The sequence below is a fragment of the Orbicella franksi genome, chromosome 7 (assembly GCF_964199315.1).
Source record: "Orbicella franksi chromosome 7, jaOrbFran1.1, whole genome shotgun sequence".
Taxonomy (NCBI): domain Eukaryota; kingdom Metazoa; phylum Cnidaria; class Anthozoa; order Scleractinia; family Merulinidae; genus Orbicella; species Orbicella franksi.
The window spans coordinates 14115738-14136324 of NC_138151.1; the positions used below are offsets into that span (position 1 = coordinate 14115738).

A 20587-nucleotide genomic window follows, 5' to 3' on the forward strand; every position below is an offset into this window, starting at 1 on the left:
AGGGGTATGCAAATCCTCGGATCCGTGCCTTTTTCTCGCCAAATCTGTCGTTCCGCCAATATTTTCGTTCAAATCCGAAACTACAACCACATCCAGAAACATAAGTGAACTCATTGGCATACCGACCAAGGCTGAAGAAAGATCTATGATCCAAAATTCGTTTAGGAACCAAGATTCGAACATCAAGACGGGCACAATCCGGAATCCCCGTCAAAATTCACAGCTGATCCACGATCCACTCTGTTTTCGAAATCCGCGAATCCGCTTGATTTACCGCAAAAATCCACAATCCGTGCGCTTTTTAAGGCCAAATCCGTCGATCTGAAAACCTATTCACCCCCCTCTATATAGCTCATATGTAAGGGAGTACACAGTCGACAACAAAGGTAACTCCTTCCAGTTCCAAAGGACGAAAACTTCTCGAGCCGTAGCTGAAAAAGTACACTTGGTTGGTGTACAATAGAGATGGCAATTTTATGTATTGTAAAATCGGTACGAAAGCTAAGAAGTCAAACGGAATGGGCAAGGAGTCCCGGGGCAAAAATTTCACTTTCGACAGGCTGGTCTTCAAGAACACCAAATGGCCAACTGAAGTCTACATGCTATTTGTCCCCATAGGTACTGTACACATGTTCATGGATCTGGGACTCACACTCTTGGGTCTGGGACTAGTAGTTTGTTGGCTGTGTGAGTCCAGAACTCACTACAGCCTTTTTCTAGATGAATCACTGTTCCACGCGCAGCAAGGCTGGAGGCCAAGTATAAAAGGTATATGGTCAAGTATTTTTTTAGAGTTTACGGACATCTCTTAAAGTTGCAAGAGTAAAGAAAAACAATATTTTTTAGATGATTTTGCATTATTGTGAAGAAATACATCTAAAACATAAATAACACCACAATAGACCTTTCCCGCATTCCAACAATGGCGCCGAATCGGTCAGGGTGGGACAAAAATACAGCAAATGTATGAAAATGTCCACCCCTACCCTCGCTCTGATACTGTTGTTCGTATGCATTGAAGTGGAATGCGGGAAAGGTCTACTTCGCACACAAAATGTGCCTTGTTGGATTATGCAACCAAAAATGTCATGTTTTACTGAGGGTGGGTCATGTAATTTTCAACCTTCATTTAGGGGGTGGATCACTCAGTTTTGTGCCAAATGGAAGGGGTGAGTCATGTGTTTTCTCACCACCACATTTTCAAATGCTCCGACTCCCCACCCCGCGCCCCGTACTTTTTGACCAGTCCCTTAGCGAAACACCCTCTTTTGTTACAGACAAAATTCCCACTGGTAAAATTTAAAACGCTGACAAAAATCTTGGCCTTCTTGAGCAAATCGCGTTTTTTTTAATTTTAATACTCAGACTAAAAGTGCACCTTTTTAACCTCGTCTGCTACAACCAAAGTTATCACTAAAGCATTGCTCAGCCTTAGATTATTTAATTGGTTTTAATCTCCTACACTGTAAGCCTCTGACTCAAGCTGCAACTTTACAAATACCCCATGCCAGAGAGGCAAATTTTAAAGCACTCTGATTAAAAGCGTGAACCACAGCAGACTGTAAACCAACTTTATCCCTTGCTACTAGTAAACAGCCATCTAAAACGCAATAACTAATTTTACGATAACTGCAGAAATTCGCACGCGCTCAATGCCTAATTTTCATTGCCAATCATCGGACAGACACATCAATTTATAATTTTTGCGATCCGTCAAGGAGCGAGAGCGGACAAGTTGACAATTTGTTATCGTAAAAAACAAATTGACGTCAGTTTTTAATGCATCTGTCCTCTTATTGACAATGAATTTCGTCATAACATTGTCAAAGTAGTCTGCGGATCCGGAGCTTCTTTGACAATGTCATGACAAAATCATGATCAATAACAGGATAGACGCATGAAAAACTGACGTCAATTTGTTTACGAGAGCATGTCACAAAAAAAAAATTAACAAAAGTAACGAACATATACAACCTGCAGCCTTAATTCGGATTCTCCTTGGCCACAGAATTCCAATGATTTCTCGCAGTTTACCTACTTCGCTTAAAATAATTACTAGCAAAAGCCTAAAACTGTGTTAGAGTGTGTAATATGAGAGAATCTTTGTTTGCAGTGTTTGTCTCAGGTACAGAACCCTTGGCTGGTAAAGCTCCCGCAACAGATATCAATAACGCTGGAGAACTGCTTAAGTTACAAAATGAATACAGTTTGGGTGTAATAGCCATCTGTTGAACAGTTTTTATCTTAGCTTTCCCTCACATTTCCATCTGCCCTCAACAACACAAAAAAACCTATTTACCCACCAACAATCTATTTTTAAGATTTACATCAACAGTCTACCAACACTGCTTCGCTACAGTGCATGTGAATGAACGCTTAATGGTACAACAACTACGCATAAATATATCAGGTGAGTATTATAACAATTTTGTGAACGTATCACAGGTGATAAGGGGTGATAACTGAAGTGTTATAGAATCAGCAACAAATAGTTACATTCATTTCTAAAGTCCACTACTACAATTAATCACAAACTTCCAAAATCTTAATTCATAAGACGATTACAAGTTTTCGTTCGCCTAAAAACACACAATAAAGATCTTTGCCTGTTGTCTAACGCCTTTGAAAGAAACATTGCAAATTTTTCTTCGGCGGAGTCATGGCAGTTTTTTTTCCCGAAGTGACCAACTCCTTAATTTCCACAACCTGCCTTCTACATTTACTATGAAAAAGGTTGAGAGATGTTAGGATATGATCACTGGGGGGTGTTTCCTTTCCCTATTATTCCCTCCTTCCAGACTACACCCTTCACCCCCACCAACCCACTGTCCATCCCCTCCACCCCATCCTTCCTAATTGTCCTTCTCCACCCCTCCCCCTTACTTCTACACCTTAATAAGTTACAAAGCTTAGCTATGGTCAACACTGCTAGATAGCCAGAGCTAGTTTTTGCACATATTTTTTTCCGATCTCCTGTTCTCAGAATATTAAATATGGTTAATTTCCACTGGACTGGTTAGTCGACTTTGACGATGCTGTAAATTTTTCTCACAAAGAAGAAGCAAGCAAAGAAGCCCACAGTACCTAAAACAAAAAACAATTGAGTTGAGTTTAATAAATTCAATAGTTTTAGATGAGAAAACTTTTTTTCAAGTATTTTAATATCTGTTGAAAGCCCATATGCTTCCCTAGAGGCCAAAAGATATATTTGGCTAGTTCTTCTAGTTTTCTAATTTTTGCAATATTCAAATCGTCGTTAAATGTCAACCTTGCATGGCAGTGGTCTGAAAATTGGTGTTTTGGCTATTTAAAACATGCTCTTTCCATTTCTGCAATTCACTTAGCTGTCGTCAAAAGTTTGGAAATTATTGGTCACGTGACCAGCTGTAACAAAAGGCCTACTGATTAGCTTCTTCACACGTGTAGCTGTTGCCGCTATCTTACTGCGCCTTTCAATGACATGCGGTCTCTAAAATTCAAAGCTCAACCGACAAATGCGTTTTTCGCAAGCGTCAATCAAATGTCCGGCGGCTCCTCCCAGCTCAGTTCCCACTACTGCCGAGCATGCGGTAATCAAATCAAATTGTTGAGCACAGTTCAGACAACATAGTCGGAAGCTGGGTAGTCTGCGAACAGGCTCCCGGTTGGGTTCAGGGCGAGCTAGCCGAGTGTAGTTTAGGACGAGCGGGACGAGCCGAGAGCGGTCTGGTGATGAGGGAGTGCACAGGAGGCCTGTAGACATTCCATTGATGCCGCCGTTCCATGATACCAGCTCCTGGTATCAAGATCTGATTGGTTGAATCGATGACTGTTGACAACTTTGAGATTAATAGTTGACAGATCTTGACAACTGCTTGTAAATTTGCATAATTCTTGCCGAGACCAGTTCACTGACGTCGAATTCGAGGCAGCTTTGTCTATTGAGCAATTCTTTGCCACATTTTCTTCATATCTCTGGTTTGAAACATGAGCAGAAGCTATGCCTGGAAACTGTGGCACAGAAGCGCGATGTCTTCGGAATTATACCGACTGGTTTCGGGAAGAGTCTTATTTTTTCAATTGCTGCCGCGTCTACTGAAAGACTTGTGGAAACTAGAACGTGCTTGTGTCTTCGTTGTGACGCCTTTTGTTTCTATAATGAAAGACCAGGTTGAAGAGTTGACACGTCTAGGCCTGAGAGCGTTTGCCATCGGCTTAGGAGACGAAAAAGGAGAGAAAGAACTGGTCGCCGGTGGATACGATGTGGATCTCCTCTCTGGAAGTCCGGAAACGTTGTCTTCGAAACAGTGGTCAAAACAGCTGAAAGAAGGTCTGCTCGGAAAGCAAACTGTTTATTTGGTTGTCGATGAGGCGCACTCTGTTTCAGCTTGGTTAGAAACCCAAATTTATTCTGATATTTTGTAGATAATAATTTGCACTGGTGTTTAATGCCGCTTGGTTTTATTTATGAAGACACATTTCATCTTAAAGCAAAGGTGACATGTTATTCCTATGGTAATTTGGAAATACATTCAGCCCCTCTTCAAAAAGTACTTTGGACGTTGGCGAACTGACATATAAGCGTTGGCGCGGCGCACTGATCCAGGACGTTGACGAATCGACTTCATACTCATCATACGTAGAAAAAACCGGTCGTTTGACAGGTTTAATTACCTCCTTGACTGATTTGTAGCAGGCTAATCACCAAGGGGCGGAACGGCGTATCAAAAACAATGTCTACAGGCTCCCCCGCGTCCCACTCGCTTCGCTCGCAGAGTCAGTCATATGTGATAACTTCACACTATTAATTTTGGAATCACTTTCAAATTGTTTGCTATTCATGAGACCAATACTCCGGAAGTACTGGTATCGATTAAGTCTGCATACAAGCCAAATGGCCCACCAGGCCGGAGCTTATCCCGGTTTCTGTAGCATGAAGCGACTAGGAATATTTCTACTCCCCCTGGATGGGATGCTAATCCATCACAGGGTTACCCCCAGCATTACGTTTGCCGGCACCCAGGAACTGTGACGGTAAACACAATGTCTAGAGAAGAGCGCTCCTAACATGAGGCCACAGCACCTCTCACAAAAAATATAAAGGGAACAATTTTCACACAAAAAACAAAATTTATACACGAGATCTTACCAGTAAAGAGGAAAAAAATCAGCACCATGATAAGAGTGTAGCCAAAGTACAAAAAGGTGGAGGCTGTTCCAGTGATTGTCAACTTGGTGACAAAGAAATGAATAGAGTACAAGAAGAAATACACGGCAGTACAGCCGCCAGTCAGGAATGAACGCCACCACCAGTGATAATCCTGCAAATAAATAAATCACTCAAATTAAGGGGCATTGAGCTCTTTCGGCGCAAGAAGATGTGCGCGAGAAGATGTGCGCACCTGGACAATTTTTCTCCACATGACGCACGTCAAGATGTGTTAACCTTGAAATTTGTTGTTTCTACTGCTGAATGACAGTGGAATTTTGCTTTCACGAACTTGCACCAGTTCGCAACATTGCTTCCATTAGTGAAATTTTGCACATATTTTTTGGTTTATAGATTTCCCCCGAACCCTCATTGAAATTTCAAAACAATTCCTGTATCATTTCATGATTTAAAGAGAGAAATGTGACATAATTCGTTTGCATTACGGTTGTACATCTTCCATGTAAATGGAATTCAGATTCAGATTTAGGCTAGTCCCAGTTCCCGAGGTTTACAGCAAGTCATCAGACATAAAACGATGTACATCCTTCGATTTTCCTTCATGAATAGTTCACACTGATATGGTCTATTAATATTGAATTAATATTATCTGTCCGTTATTACATGCACGTTTACACAATGAGACGCAAAAAATTTATACGGGAAGAGTGGGACATAGTCTGGAATCCTTACCTCAGCACAAAGATGGAAATAGCACAACAGAATGGTCGTCTCAGATACGGTCAGCAGCAGAATTAAGCACACGACAAACAAGAAACCAAACATGTAATAAATCTGATGCGACCTGGTCAAAAAGAAATTTTGATAAGTTTTAACTCAGAGAGACTTGGGAAGAGATATTTGAAACACTTTAAAAGTTCAGTAATGTGACTGCGCATCCAGACTGTGAATGTATTATGGTGGAATCAGACTGTGGACTTGAACCCAGTGGGCCTAATTACTCAGATATCTCCTTTTCACACTTGTAAATATATTAAATCCTTTGTTTTTGTTTTGATCATCTGTGTAATTGAATTTGAGTATGTAAATAAATGAATAAATAAATAAATAAATAAATAAATAAAGAAGTTAATGACAGATCTTTAAGTTAAAGAAATTACAAACGAGTTTGTAAATTATGTGCTTATGAATTTTGATCTCTCTGGACAAAGCCAACAGTCTACTGTATGTATGTCAAGTGTCGGTCCGTGTTAACAGTGGACCCACACTGGTAGACCGAGACTATGAACTTTATTAACAGTGAACACAGACTGTGAACGTATTATGGTGGACTCAGACTGTGAACTTGAACCCAGTGGGTTCATGTCCTTTTCTGACCACTAGCTGGTGTCATTCTTGGTGTTCTCGAGTCCAACTCATTGGCAACGTTTGTAAATAGCCAACTGGTCAGCCTCCTGTCAATTGGGTCTTTTTTTCAACCATACTACAGCTATTTCTATTCTTTGTCTCATGATTTGTTTCAACTGGCTCTTAAAAGCCCCACAGGGGGGAATGACCAGTCAATACGATATTTATTGTCTAAAATTATTATTTACTTAATCAGTACTTAATTATTTACTGGGTCAGACCCAGTTTAGTAGACCACCATGTAAACAGTAAACCCAAGAGAACTGAAATTATATCTTAAATTGAAGCACATACCAAATGCTGTTCAAGATGAAGAATAACTGGATAAAAATGCAGCCAAAAGGCAATACACCTCCCATGATTATGCCTGGGCCAGCTCTGGTGTAAATACTCTGAACAAAACAAGAAATTGTACATCAGGAAAAAAAAAATTTTTTTTCATAGTTGAACAAAATATTGCAATGCATGTAACATTAAAACAAGCACGGACAATACTAATAATTACATAACAATATTTTACAAACAAGGTTTAAGGATGGTGCCTTCTAAAGATAAAAGTTTTTGCGCCAGGTTAGGACCACGCGGAAAAAGTAGATCTTTGCAAGGGCTATTGGAATCCATAAAGAAAAATGGCGGTAGCCATGCATTTTTTCAAGATAATTAACCTTGAATGCAAGAGATAATTAGCCTTGAATGAAAACAAAAATGCTGACATCAGCATTTTCCTGAAAAAAGAAGGAAAGGATATTTCTTCACAGATTTCCTTAGAATTCGCCTTTACATACGGAAAGCAAACACATTTAAAAAGATCTTGAAACTGCATAGTAAATGGTAACATAAAAACCATTTTTGGTATGTTTTTAATAACAAAATCGTTGCAACAGCACTTTTAGTGTCTCTGACAGCCTTCCTCTGGTTCAGTTAAACTACAGTCTAAATAGCTTTTGCTCACAACCAGAAACTAATCACGGGTGAATAGGCTTGCCACTTCCATTTCGTAACATAACATGTAGGGGTAACCACGCGTTTTTTTTTCTTTTAAAGTTATTCACCTTTTTTGAAAACTTTTCAGGTGCCTGTTACATTTTTTTCTGTCACCTCCCCAGTAAGTAAAACATTTGCGTCTCTCGCACTTGTTTTGTGCGCGCACTACGCCATCTGCAGGTACATGTTTACAGTTTGATTTCAGCATGATATTTGACCGATAACAGCTAGTTTTTCAGTTGGAAGCCGTTAACAGTTAGTGGTTAGCGATACGCTGCTATTCTGCATGGTGTTCCTGGTTTTAGTACAGGTTCCTTAAACTTGATTTGGTCACAACAGGAAAATTTTCCTTTCATTTTCGTCGTGACCTGGGTAGCGTAGTTGAATAGGTCAATATCAACCCCAGTGCGCGTGTGGCGGTAAACCATGCCTTGCGTGATGGGCAGAACGTGTGCTCACAAACAAAAGTAGGCATCGTCCTTAAAGAGGAGTAACTTAACAAAGTTGGTAAAATCAGCAAGAAGTTAAGTGTCACTAAAGGTTTCAACATTAGCCTTACCAAGGCAACATTACAAGAAACAACCTAGAGCTACAAAGTTAGCTTGGTGATATCCTCTGTAAATATTGTTGTTGTTGTTGTTGTTGTTGTTGTTATAATTATAATTATATTAACCCCAGTTAACGCTTAATTCAAAGAGAGTAATAATTATTAGGACAAAGTTGCTTGCTCACCTTGAGAAAAAATGAAGTCTGGAGTGACTACAGACATTTAACTTGAAATTTATATCATTTCAAATTTAACACTTTAAAGAATTCATTAGGTTTTCTTTTCTTTTTTTTTTTTTTTTGCATCTACGAAGTACACTAATTTCGGTATTTACTTTGATGGTCTTTCTTGAAGGCACTAATAGGATAGATATTGTTTACGAGGATCAGATAAAGGAGCTCAGTCACGGTATTTTGAGTTATTTTGGCCACATAAAAAATTACCTTTAAATGGTAGGAAACCTGAAAATAACAGTTTAATACTGAAGACAGAAAAACACTAAAGAGATAATGATAAACCATAAAGGAACAAGGATGGCTAAGGAAGAAAATTAAAACGGATTACAAACAACGAATTTGAAAAATTGAGGCTAAACTTTTCAATATGCGCAAACTGTGACTGAACTCCTTTAAGGTTGTAAACTCATCACAGTACAGTACCTGATCTGGAATCTGCCGAGGGATCTGGTTGGTACGCACAGGTTGCTCAATGGGCTAATGGAAATAAAACAAGACGGCGATAACATAAATCAACTGAGACTAGTTCACTTTGATGATCAGTTTCTTTCTTCTTGTAACATGAATAGTAGACTTTGTATTGATCTTTTAAGAAGAAAACAGAAAATAATCAGTACCTTCTTTTTAAATCCGAGGTAGGCACCCAGGAAGGTAAGAGGAACAGAAATACCAAACCTGTAGGAAGAGTAACAACAGAATTATTTCACTTTAATCAAAATGTGTTTCACAAATTGCAACAACATGCAAGTCAACTGAGTTTCAAACTCACCACATGGCTAACAAGGCAAGTAATGTGGTAAATGGAACAGCAGCCGACGAGCCTTCAGCCCACAAAACAAGATTCAACAGGAAGAAAATGCCAAACATCAATCTGTAAAAATGACACACAAGGAGTTGAGTTTACAAAAACACAACATAACATTCGGATTTCTCCAGATACAGTTTTGTACATGCACATGCACAATAAGACACTGTTAATTCAAACTCAGTTATTTTGAATTTCCTGTTATTTCAAACTCAACACCATTTCCCTTGGATTTGCCCTTCAGTGATTTACTATTGGCTGTTTCAAACTCCTGCTATTGGAAACGTTTACCCTGAGAATTCAAAATAGCAGAGTTCAACTGTATATCTACGCAGTTTCAGAGAAAGATTTGTCACTGCACTCAAAGAAAATGACTACGAAACACATTTAGGGAAGTTCTAAACTGCTGTAACTACATGTACAGATAAATCTTAGTCAAAAATGGAAAAATATTTTAATTAAAATAATAATAATAATAACAATAATAATAATAATAAACTTGTTCATGTATATTCCTTCATACCACAAAGCAAATGATAATTTCAGTAAAACCCCGGTAACTCAAACTCGGATAACTCGAACTCCCCCGTTAACTCCAACTAAGTCCTGTTTCTTTTGGATTTGACCCCACTTTTCAGTCATTTTAACTTGGTTAACTTGAACTTGGATAACTCGAATTCCCTGCTAACTCGAACTAAATTTTATTTCCCTTGATCAAAATTTACCCTGATAACTCAAATTCTGGTTCATGTATTCACCACGGATGCCCTCCCCATTAGCTTTTCTTGCCGTGTAATCAGTAAAAACACTCAAAACTAACACTACAGCAATTTGATTTTAATTAGTACAATTGACTGCTCACATGTTTGACAGTCATTTCCCGATCTTAAGAGTCATACCGGATGTGGTGCCTTAACCTGTCACATAAGTTTTATTTGCTCTGTACTGTATACTGAAGTAATGAAAAATCAGTAAACAATTATATTTATATTATTGACATGGTAAGTTGGATATTCAATCGACCCCAATAACTCAAACCCCTGCTAACTCAAACTGTATTTCATATCCATTCAGAGTTTTGGTTCTACTGTATTTTTTACTCACCCAGGGAAAAAGAATGCTGACAGCAAAACATTAGTCTTCCATAATTCACCACCAACCACTGAAGAAGAAAGGAAAGAAAATCAGTGCATGGAACAAAAGACTGTGGCTGCAAGCGTGTTTACCCCACAACAACAGCAAACAAACAACTTAGCAAGCAAACTACAAAAAAACCAGTTATCCTTAGACTGTCATAGTGGTACTACAGTAGTAGAATGAATTTCCATGAGCTGTTTCTGATACATATGCTAATGAGCACTGTCAAACCATGACTTTTTTTTGTACTGCTCAGGTGGTCTCAGACTGTTAAGGTTGGAACACACGAGGGCACTAGTCCCTGCAACAAGTCGTGGGGACAAGTCTCATGTGTGAACTGGCCATTTTTGCTTCAAAATCTAGTCGCAGGGACCAAAGTTTGGTCCCTGCGACTAGTCCCATGAATTCAAACCAGTTTGAATTTTTGGGACAAGTCCCTGGGACTTGTTCCTCAAAACATTCCATGTGAACTGTTCACGGGACAAGCCCCTGTGACCAGTCCCTTCGTGTAAACCCTTCAGGGGACTAGTTGCAGGGACTGGTCCCCTCGTGTGCGCCGACCTTTACATGTACCTATTGCACTCTCAGCCTGCTCAGTTTAAACAAGCTGATACTATGTGGAAAAAATCACAGCTGCAGGTGTACCTAGATACTGCTTTCAATTTAGAAGTTAAAAATACCCATCAGCGCATGTGCATAAAAATTGACTTACAGCTTAAAGTGCTGTAATTTTATTGCATGGTCTACAGTATTAAAAGAACTACAATGTATGAACAGCCATACTGACTTATCTTCCTGCTGTAAAACAGGAAGAGTGTAGGCAAGACAAAGAAGCTTGGTTCCCTTGAGTACAAGGTTATAATAGTGACTTTACACATGTTCTGCTGTGATTCTTATTTTATATGAAATGGCTTTTTCTGAAAAGAAATATCCCTCCAGAATTGTCCTTACACTGAAAAGTTAAAGAAAAATAGGAAAATGAAATAAAAACAAGCCATTTACTTAACAACTGCTTGAGTTGCAGTGCCACTTACTTTTGTAAATTCTGGCAGAAACGTAACCAGCAGGAGACCCAAGGCAAACAAACAGCACCTAATGAAAATACAGGTAGAATAAAAGTCACGTACTGTATACAGTTCTTATTTCAACTAAGCAACTTCGCAAGCTACATTGTAATGTTAGATGGTAATCAGTACAGCACTATATTATGCAAACTCACCAGAGCACAGGTCATTAGAGCTCCACGGTTAGCAGGAGACAGAAATCCCAGACAAGCAAATACTACAGAAAAAAAGTAAAAAACCAAAATCAGAGGATCTATAATACACATCACACAATGTTGGCACCAACAGACTTAGTACAGGAATAATTAAAAGAGCATGACTGAAGAGTGATTTAGGTCATGGTCAATCAAATTAAAGCTCCTCTGCAAAGACTGACAACTCACCTAGAGTAAAGAACACCATGATGAATATCTGTGTTCCGCATCCCAGCATGACAGATAGTAACATACCCTTCTTGGGTGGACGGAAAACATCTCCGTGGACCAACTTCCAGCCAAACTCTTCTTGAGCGTCCTCCTGTTATATTACGTGTAAATAAAAAACAAATCTCACACTAAAATATTTCTGACTACATCTAAATCAATATAAGAAACCTGAATTTATCTTCTCAGCAATATTTCAGGCTCAGACTAATCCTTTTCTTTCCCAGTTAATAACAACACATCCTATCAAAAGTTTGACATACCGCTGAATCCATCTGATTGTAACGGGCAATGTCTTTGTGTAGAGTTCGTAGCATAATCATGGCTACCATTCCAGACAAGAACAGCACAATGACCAAGGAATTCATGATGCTAACGACAAAAAGAGCCAAAATTGTGTCTAACATCTTATCTTAAATACATAATTATTATAAAAAATTCTTACAGTTGTGTGACACCTTGCAGTTACTTACATGCGTAATTGCAAGCCTTCAGTCTCCAGATTAAAATATCATTTATTTGTAACATTACCATATATTATTTGCAATAGATCGTTTACACATGACGTCATCACTTTCTAAAATCCAAAACTAAAGAGCCACCAGAAGTTTTTATCTTCATAAGGCATAAGAGGCTGTAAATTTATACTTGTTTACAACTTTACAGCTCAATAGCGTGCTTCATTTGGAAACCAGAGCAATTTGAATTTCAGAGTTATTGCGGTGCCTGACACAAAGCTACGATTGAGTTTGTTGAAAAAATAATGTATACTTACATGTATCTCATGATTTTGAGCCTCTTTAGAAGTTAGAGCATTGGAAAAGTGTTTATACATAAATGCTTGTTTGGTCAGTAAGTTCCAGATGTTTAAACTATTTTCCGGCCGCCATATTAGTGTACCAACATGGAGGTACACCAACATGGCGGCTCCATACTGGGCTCTGTAAATCTCTGCAAAACATTTTGACCAATATCTGAAGTTTGGGGAAATGCACAGACTTAAAACTTAGAGAAGTGTCTTCCTTATTTATCTTCTATAACATCACGATTTCTTGTCTTTTTCCACTGGATGGTTTTTGATTTATTTTTTTAATTGCAAAACAGTGAAAAAGATCTATAAGCAAGTAATGATAGTTTGGTGCTACAGCAGGACAATAGCTAACTTTTCATGTTAACTTGAAAGTCTTGTAATTATGACAGACATGTACATGTAGACATGGCCATCCTTTCAAGGCCATACTAATGGTATTGGTTGTCACATTTATGGGGTTCCTTAACACTTAAGGAAATGACTAACTGAACTTTTTATAAAGGGAGACTAAAGAGACCATTATAATGAGGTGACTGTGTCAACAGAAATTGGCATATGGCTGGGTTTTACAGTACACATGAACAAAGTTTGGATTGAAGGCATTTTAAAATTTTAAAGTGCATGTGTTGGATCAATTAGACAGTTTTAAGTACCAATTAATTCTTAAACATTTATTAAAACTAATCTTTGTAACCTTACTTTTGCCAACCAAGGTTAAAATTTTCTCTGAAGTAAATGCAGGGTTTTTGACAGAAGTGAAGCACAAAAAAAAGTGCCATCCAGTCGTCCCGGACAAGTAGATTTTCTTGCCAGGCAAGGGCCCAAGCAAGTCCTCTGCCAGCTAAATAAAAACATACTTAACCAAGACTTGCTCAGCGCGAGCCAAATTTTTATAGCTGCTGATCCGAAGGGCAAGCTAGAATTCAAGTTTTTTGTTTTTGAGCCTTGAAGCATCTCTTGTAAGCTCGTACTTCTTTTGCTTGTTATGAGCTGTTATTGTTTTGGCACTAGAGGCATTGTTTCTGTTGTTTGTTCTGTTGTCCTCTCAAAGGGTATCAAGCCATTCATGTGAGACCTTATGAGAGCTGCTAGCTGACCCATTTTTGAGCTTCAGTAGATTCTATAATTACAATTACATGTATAGAAATTAGCCATGAGAGAGAGTTCTCACCTAAACCACTGGATTTTGGTATGTGGCATTGAGTCAAGGATGTAGTCCCAGCGTGATGCCCACTTGTGATTTGCATCTTCTTCTCGCTGATCAAAAATAAGTAAACGTTAAAGGAAAAAAAAAGTGAAGCCTTGCAGCCAATGGCTCATAGCTGCTGGAGCTCATCCCAGTTGCTGTAGCATGAAGCCGCTAGGAGTATTTCTACTCCCCCTGGACGGGATGCTAATCCATCACAGGTTACTCCCCCCCAATTTGTTAGGTTTCCCCAACAATTCGCCAGTACCCATTTATACTCCTGGGTGGAGAGAGGCACTGTGAGAGTTAAGTGTCTTGCCCAAGAACACAACACCGTGTTCCTGGCCAGGGCTTGAACCTGGACTGCTCACTCCAGGGACGAGCACAGTAACCATGAGGCCACTGCACCTCCCACCAAATGCCTCCCAATAAATGTTAGCTTTGCTCAAATACACAAAGTGATTCAGCAGAACAAGGAAGTGATTATTCAAGAGATCTAAAATAGACCTTGAAAGTGGTTACAAATGAGGCAGTCTAAAATATTCCACCACAAGTCTATTCATGAGGTTTAGTATGAAGGCACCTACAGCTGTACATGTACATTAATAAATGCATATGTCTACATGCAAATTGTGAGGTTCAATTTTCACCTTTGCTTTAAATGTTTTTAAACCAGTTTATATGCACACCACTCCCCCTCAGTCCCTTACCCTACTCCAGCCCCACCGCGATACTCTTGCCTCCAACAGTTACCATATAACTCCCATTCTACAACATGTTTTTTTCAATTTTGTACCCACCTAGATTCAAACACCTGACCTTATACTTGTGGTCTACCTTCATTCCCACTTATCCATGCAAGTGTAAATTTCCTCATGGATACAAAAATGCATTTGCTGATCAAAACATTATTGGCTGCTGGACCCCTCCCCCTTTCCCCTTTCACAAAATGATACTGGTTTGAATAATATAACCAGTGGTAAAAACTGGCCATAAGAGGCTGTAACAGCCCATAAAATACAGTTTTGGTATTCAATTGTTGTGACTAACTTACCATAAATCTGACAGTGTATGAGTAGACGATTTTGAATTCACTGGTGCCTTTGAAATCAAGTGGAATCCCCATGGCTGGTGAATCAGTAGCGCAGTCCCCTTCCTTTGTGTGTTTAATGCTGTAACAGAAAAGGAAGAAAAAATCATCTCAAGTTTTCCTTTAATTCTGATGTACATGTAGAGTACAGGGCTTTACGGACAGTAACCCAAACACCTGTCACAGCTGAGTATGCTTGATTTTTCCTTGATACTATGGGTAAACTTGCCTGCTGTTGACAGAATTTACCCACAAAGGAGCAAGTTTGCTAAGAGTGGCTACAGGTGACTCAATACCTAATGACAACCATGCTGAAGTGACTCTATATAAATTTACACAGCGAGAACCAAATAAAACAAATTCTCAGAAAACCACCTGCAACTTGTGGTGAAAATCAAATAAGTCAGAGAATAGTAATAGACTGGTAAGGCTAATAGAAAAAAATCCCTTGTCATTACAAATGAGAGCAGAATTTATTTGAGACTAAAATAGTACCATAGGGAAGTACCTGTAACTAAGTGTAAGCTCATGTCAGGCGAATCCTTAGCGGTTTCCCTAGTTACATTAATTTGTACAAGTATAAATAATTATGTGAACTCGCAGGCTGTCCTCAACCAAAAAAATTAAGGGGGTCATCTCTCCTGTTTGCATGTATCAAATTCACAGGAAACTGTAGACAAAAGTAAAACTGTCACCTTGAGACTAGGGCCTACATTACTTAAAATCATGAACAACAACATGTTCTCATACCTTCTTGGTGTAACTTTTGCAGACATGAGACGGGATCCATCCCAGTCTTCACCTGAGCCATCATGGTACTTGATCTCAATGTCAATGTGGTTGAACACGTAGTGCATCCCACGTTCATTAAACAAGGTCTGCAGATGATCAAACATTAACAATGAATGTTCGTAAAATGATTGTTTTGAAGAGCTATTCCAGCACCTTCATGATAGCATGACCAAATATACTGCATTTGATCTCTTGCAACACTGGGAGCCACGACAAGGTAACTGCACTGTGTAAAACTGACCAGAGCAAGACTGAGCTTCTTTCTCTCAATAATACTAACAATTAAAACCTCTCAAGAAAGAAAACCAAGTAGACATGCATGTAGAATAGACGTTAAAAATAAAAAAATATGCTGTATCACTAACAATCTGATATCTGTACAGGAACAGACATAAATGCCAAAATTCTCAGTATGAATGGGTGGGTAGGCGAGTCACTGGATGGGTGGGAAGGTTGCACAATGGCAAACACTAACAAGAGCAGGGCTGCATTGTTCAAAAAGCCAGATCAAGCTAACCTAAAGAATTTTGATATCAGTTTTGTATTTTTTTTTAGGGAGGTTTGCTGCATATATATATCTTTTTTGTTCTTTACTGTTGAACTGGTATGAAATCAAACTACACAAACCATAAGAAGTAAAAACATTTTTATACAAGAAAAATTGAAAATTTGGCGAACTTTCAATCTTGGGTTAGCATTAACCCGCTTTCGAACAACCCAGCCCTGATGCCTAACTTTCAAGCTGCATTCATGACCTTTATCCCAGCCCTCAACCCCAGGGGGGTGTGAAGTGCACTTATTTTGCTCCACTAGGCTAGATAAAAAATAACCTCAATTGTAATTTCCCACCCTACATGGCACAGAGTAAACTACATGTAAAGTTTGCCCAGACAGAATGTGAAATCTTACACTTGTCACGCAGGCATCGCGAGCTTGTCCATCTTCAGACACATGGCATCCAATAGGAAATCCAGTGGAGCAGTATCTGCTTGGTTCATCTGCGACTTCATAACACCATGTCACAGGCATATTGTCAATTATCCTGTGAAAAATAACAAGGCAAGAATAAAGATCATGTTGATAGCTTGCTTTTTGGTACATATTAGCTGTTGAGGCCTTATGTAACACCTGTCACAAAAGAAATACTGTAGGTTAAGTTGACATGTAAGAAGTTATTTTGAGATCAGCCCCACATACATGTACATGCACATGTACGGATGGCAAAAGGTAATATGTTTGGATCATGTGTACTCAAGGCATCCATGGTCAAGTGTCATTCAATACCCTTGATCAACACTCGACCAATACTTGATCAACACTCCATCAACACCTTGGTTGACACTCCGCTTACACTCCATCAACATCTCACTCAACAGTCATTCAAAAGTCATCTGCATTTTCAATCAGTGCATATGAGTCGGTTCACACTCAACAAACTATCGGCTGACTGTTGATCAAGTGTCGATCAAGTGCTGACCGAGTATTGACCAGGATGTTGATCGAAGGTATCAGTTGAGGGTAACGATTGACACTTGACCACAGATGCCTTTAATACACATGATTCATATGTTTTTAGTGAAAATACAAATGTACTGTATATGCACAATCATATAAACTATGTTTTAAATACTGTTAGCGAGTCATTTTACTCACTGCCCTTACCAGTGGTTCTGATAATTAAGAGCAATTCCGTTTTTCAAAAATTCCAGCTTTTTCATATCCTCTGGTGTACCAGGTTTGTAAGATTTTGAACAGAGAGTTTTGCATGTTTCATCTTTCTTGAAGGTTATCTGTTTGAAATAAACAAACAAACAAAAATGTCATGGCTAGCAATCCTTGTGGGTAATCCAGCAAAAAAAAGCAGGGCTGGAAACTACCATTCTAACACCATTAATGGCCTGCTACTTAGTGACAAGTCAGATTATTTTAGCTAATAAAATTTTTAACTAGTCACATTTTCCACTAAGCAGGTTTTGGCATATATTTAATGCTCGTGTTAATTAGTTTTAGTTTCTTTTTGCACGCCTCACCACCGCTCACAAGATAAGCATGAGGTCAAGTTGGCTAGATATTGGCAAAGTTCCTTTTTCTGTGTGTTTACGGACTGACACAGAGTCCAGGTCCATGAAAGGACAAAAAAAGAATGAGGCCAAAATCCAGCCATCATAACGGAACAAGCTTGGTCAATAAAGGATTTCGTACAAGGAGTGGGCACGATGGTGCAGCCAATAACAGCACAGGATTTGGTTCATCTTGCCCTCTCACAGAGCTAACCATATTATAATCAATGGAATTACCGAACCCCCTAACTGTTGTTATTCCACAGCTTAAATTAATAAATAAATTTGAGAAATCTTCAGTACCTCATCTCATTCCAACTGTGTTCAGCTTTCCTTTTTGCAACTTAAATGTACTGAGTCAAATGTTGGAGAATAGTTAATAGAGGGGAATGGTTATGAAACCCGACAAAGTTCTTTACTGTATTTTTTTGTTCTCTTTTTCGGCCTTGACCGTGCACAAAACACAATAGTTGTTTACTTCGTACTGAGGAACTAACCAATAGAAACGTTCTGGTTGTGTAATTTATGCATAGTGTATGAGCGCAAAGCGTGCATGGTCGTGTCCAGACCTATAAATCTTGGCATCTTTGTTTACCCCTTTGATGTTTGCCAGGCTTCATAACCATTTCTCTCTAAAAGCTATGGTTGGAGGAGTAAATAATGTAGCTTTTTTACTATCCAAAGAATTGAGTAGCAATACAAAACATTCTAGCCAAATGCGAATTTTTACTATGACCAGTTGGTTACCATTACACTGTAGTACATGTACTTACATTGTACATGGATGGTCGGATTCTTTCCCCAAACACAACCTAAAACAGAAATGTAAACTCAATGCTATATAACAGAGGCAATTTAGAAATCCTGAAAATAATGATAAAAACATTACATATGAAAAAAATTACTGTCCTCTGGCCAAAAAAGGGTGCAGCATCCCTGTAATGTAAGTGCAGTTAAGTGTAACACAAGTGCAAATTACAACTATTTGCAGCCTATCCACCGAATTATGACCTCACTATTAATTTTGTAGCATTTCTAGAGATACATGTATTTATTTAGAAATATCTATGGATATTCTTTGTGTATTGTTAATAACTAATGACATGATTTTTCAAATATGATCTTTAGCAATCATACATATAAATGTTATGAAATGTTACTCTACCTGGCCAAGATTTTCCGTAGGTGATGACTTACTTGCAGGAGGGATACAGAAATCAAAGCTGGAAGAAAATGTTCAACAAAAATGCTGGTATTATTGAGACTTGACAAAAATGACCTAGAATAATTATTCTAAAATTGATACAGTGTATAAAGTGGACACTTAACGCATTCTTTTGGACTTGGATTAAGTTAAGATACTTCAAACCTTCATGGGTGTCCTCCAGAAAAGAATTTGTACACGCACTGTTTTGGAGGAAACACCCACAAACTATATATCAACAGAAAGGTTATAAAATGTAGCATTCGATAAAATTATATTCTTTTTTGCTTACTGCTTTCCTAAGACGTCAGAAGCCATCAATGCCAAAACGACCGACTGAATTTTTTTATGTATCAAATGCAATTCTTGATGCAAAATAACTATGCAGTGTTAATCACAAGGCATCAATCTCTCAAAAAGCGTCAGCACTTTCTTTCATTTCTATCGGTTATCTTTTTATAGATCTGTCAAGTTCCACTAACGAAAAATTTGCGCAATGTGTTACATTAGAGACCGCCACGAGAAAAGTACTTGAAATAAAAGAATTTGCCGACACACTTTTGTTCCGTATCTATCAGTGAATGTTCTGGCCAAATTTCAAGGAAAACCGTCGATTCTACATACCCTATTAATTCATTTTGAGAGGAGAGATTCTCTCAAAAAACGAGTGCAAGTTTTTGCCTTCTAAAGATTTAAAAACATGTCACACGCCTTGTCAGAGGGATATGTCAACTCAAAATGTCGCTGGCCAATGAAATAACAGAACCCCTAGTGCTCACAGTAAGGAGAGTTGGGCTTCGCAGTAAAGCAATAGTGTTACAGTCATGTTTTAGGCGCATACGTTTTAGGCTGGTGGTCAACAATAAAGGGCGAAACGGAGAAAAGCGATGTGCAACAAAACAAAAACAAACTGAAGAGCAATTGCTGAAGCGTGATTACACAAAGGCACTCTTGACAGACATGAAATCTCAAATTGAAAGTATTTGATATAGGATCTCTGGATTAAGCTTTGGCATGAAAAGGTCGCTGAGGAGTCCATGCCTTTTGGGGTTTGTGACACCTTGACGGTTTATTAACTTTTATTAAAAAAACCCTCTTTTTCCCAATAACTCACGCACGTTTTAATATTTTATTTTCATTTTCTGGAAAATGTTACCTTGAATAATGAACTTTAATTTGGCTGGAAAAAAGAAAATTTGGAAAAAGTAGCTCCGCGAAGGTTTGGAGTAACCTTAACTTTGGATGAAATCAATCTTACGTTCAACAACAAAGCTACAGTTCAAACTATAAACATTTTCTTAATTCTGAGAAAGAATTGTAATAAAAACAAACCTTGCATATTCGTAAGGGATCACTGATTCCACAGAGTCTAATCGGTTGACAAACAAGTCAATTTTGGACTGTAAAAAAGACCATTATCATCACAATATTAGTATTTCATGTATTTATCCCAAACAAGAGATACAGATACAGTGATGGTGACTTGTCGAGCACCATTGAACCATCGAGAAAAAGCGAGATAAAAAGTTTCTTCTTAATTTCTTATTCTTATTATTTTACTGGCAAAATTTATACTAGAGATGGATTATCCACTGGCATATAAATATATTTAGGAGATGATTTATCCATCTGAGATGGAGAAATCATCTCCACGTAAATAAAAATCCAGTCTTTATTATGTCGCCAAATTAGT

At 38.4% G+C, this 20587-nt stretch overlaps 1 protein-coding gene and 1 pseudogene across 1 annotated transcript in view; one reads left to right on the forward strand and one right to left on the reverse strand.

The window, feature by feature from the left end:
* Positions 1-1417: 1417 nt before the first annotated feature.
* The window catches only part of LOC145492125 (transmembrane 9 superfamily member 2-like), a 26508-nt gene continuing 7338 nt past the window's right edge, over positions 1418-20587 (reverse strand). Inside the window, exons 2-21 of the mRNA XM_081471462.1 lie at positions 20227-20294; positions 18856-18913; positions 18464-18502; positions 17293-17420; positions 16540-16672; positions 15589-15716; positions 14803-14920; positions 13734-13819; positions 12015-12123; positions 11713-11845; positions 11485-11546; positions 11300-11357; positions 10233-10290; positions 9093-9194; positions 8941-8998; positions 8747-8800; positions 6851-6948; positions 5882-5993; positions 5129-5300; positions 1418-3084 (exon numbers count right to left, since the gene is read on the reverse strand). Coding sequence (XP_081327588.1) covers positions 3017-3084; positions 5129-5300; positions 5882-5993; positions 6851-6948; positions 8747-8800; positions 8941-8998; positions 9093-9194; positions 10233-10290; positions 11300-11357; positions 11485-11546; positions 11713-11845; positions 12015-12123; positions 13734-13819; positions 14803-14920; positions 15589-15716; positions 16540-16672; positions 17293-17420; positions 18464-18502; positions 18856-18913; positions 20227-20294 — 1842 coding nt within the window. The 3' untranslated portion in view covers positions 1418-3016. The remainder of the gene's footprint in view (positions 3085-5128; positions 5301-5881; positions 5994-6850; positions 6949-8746; positions 8801-8940; positions 8999-9092; positions 9195-10232; positions 10291-11299; positions 11358-11484; positions 11547-11712; positions 11846-12014; positions 12124-13733; positions 13820-14802; positions 14921-15588; positions 15717-16539; positions 16673-17292; positions 17421-18463; positions 18503-18855; positions 18914-20226; positions 20295-20587) is intronic.
* LOC145492134 (putative ATP-dependent DNA helicase Q1) lies at positions 3869-5115 on the forward strand (annotated as a pseudogene).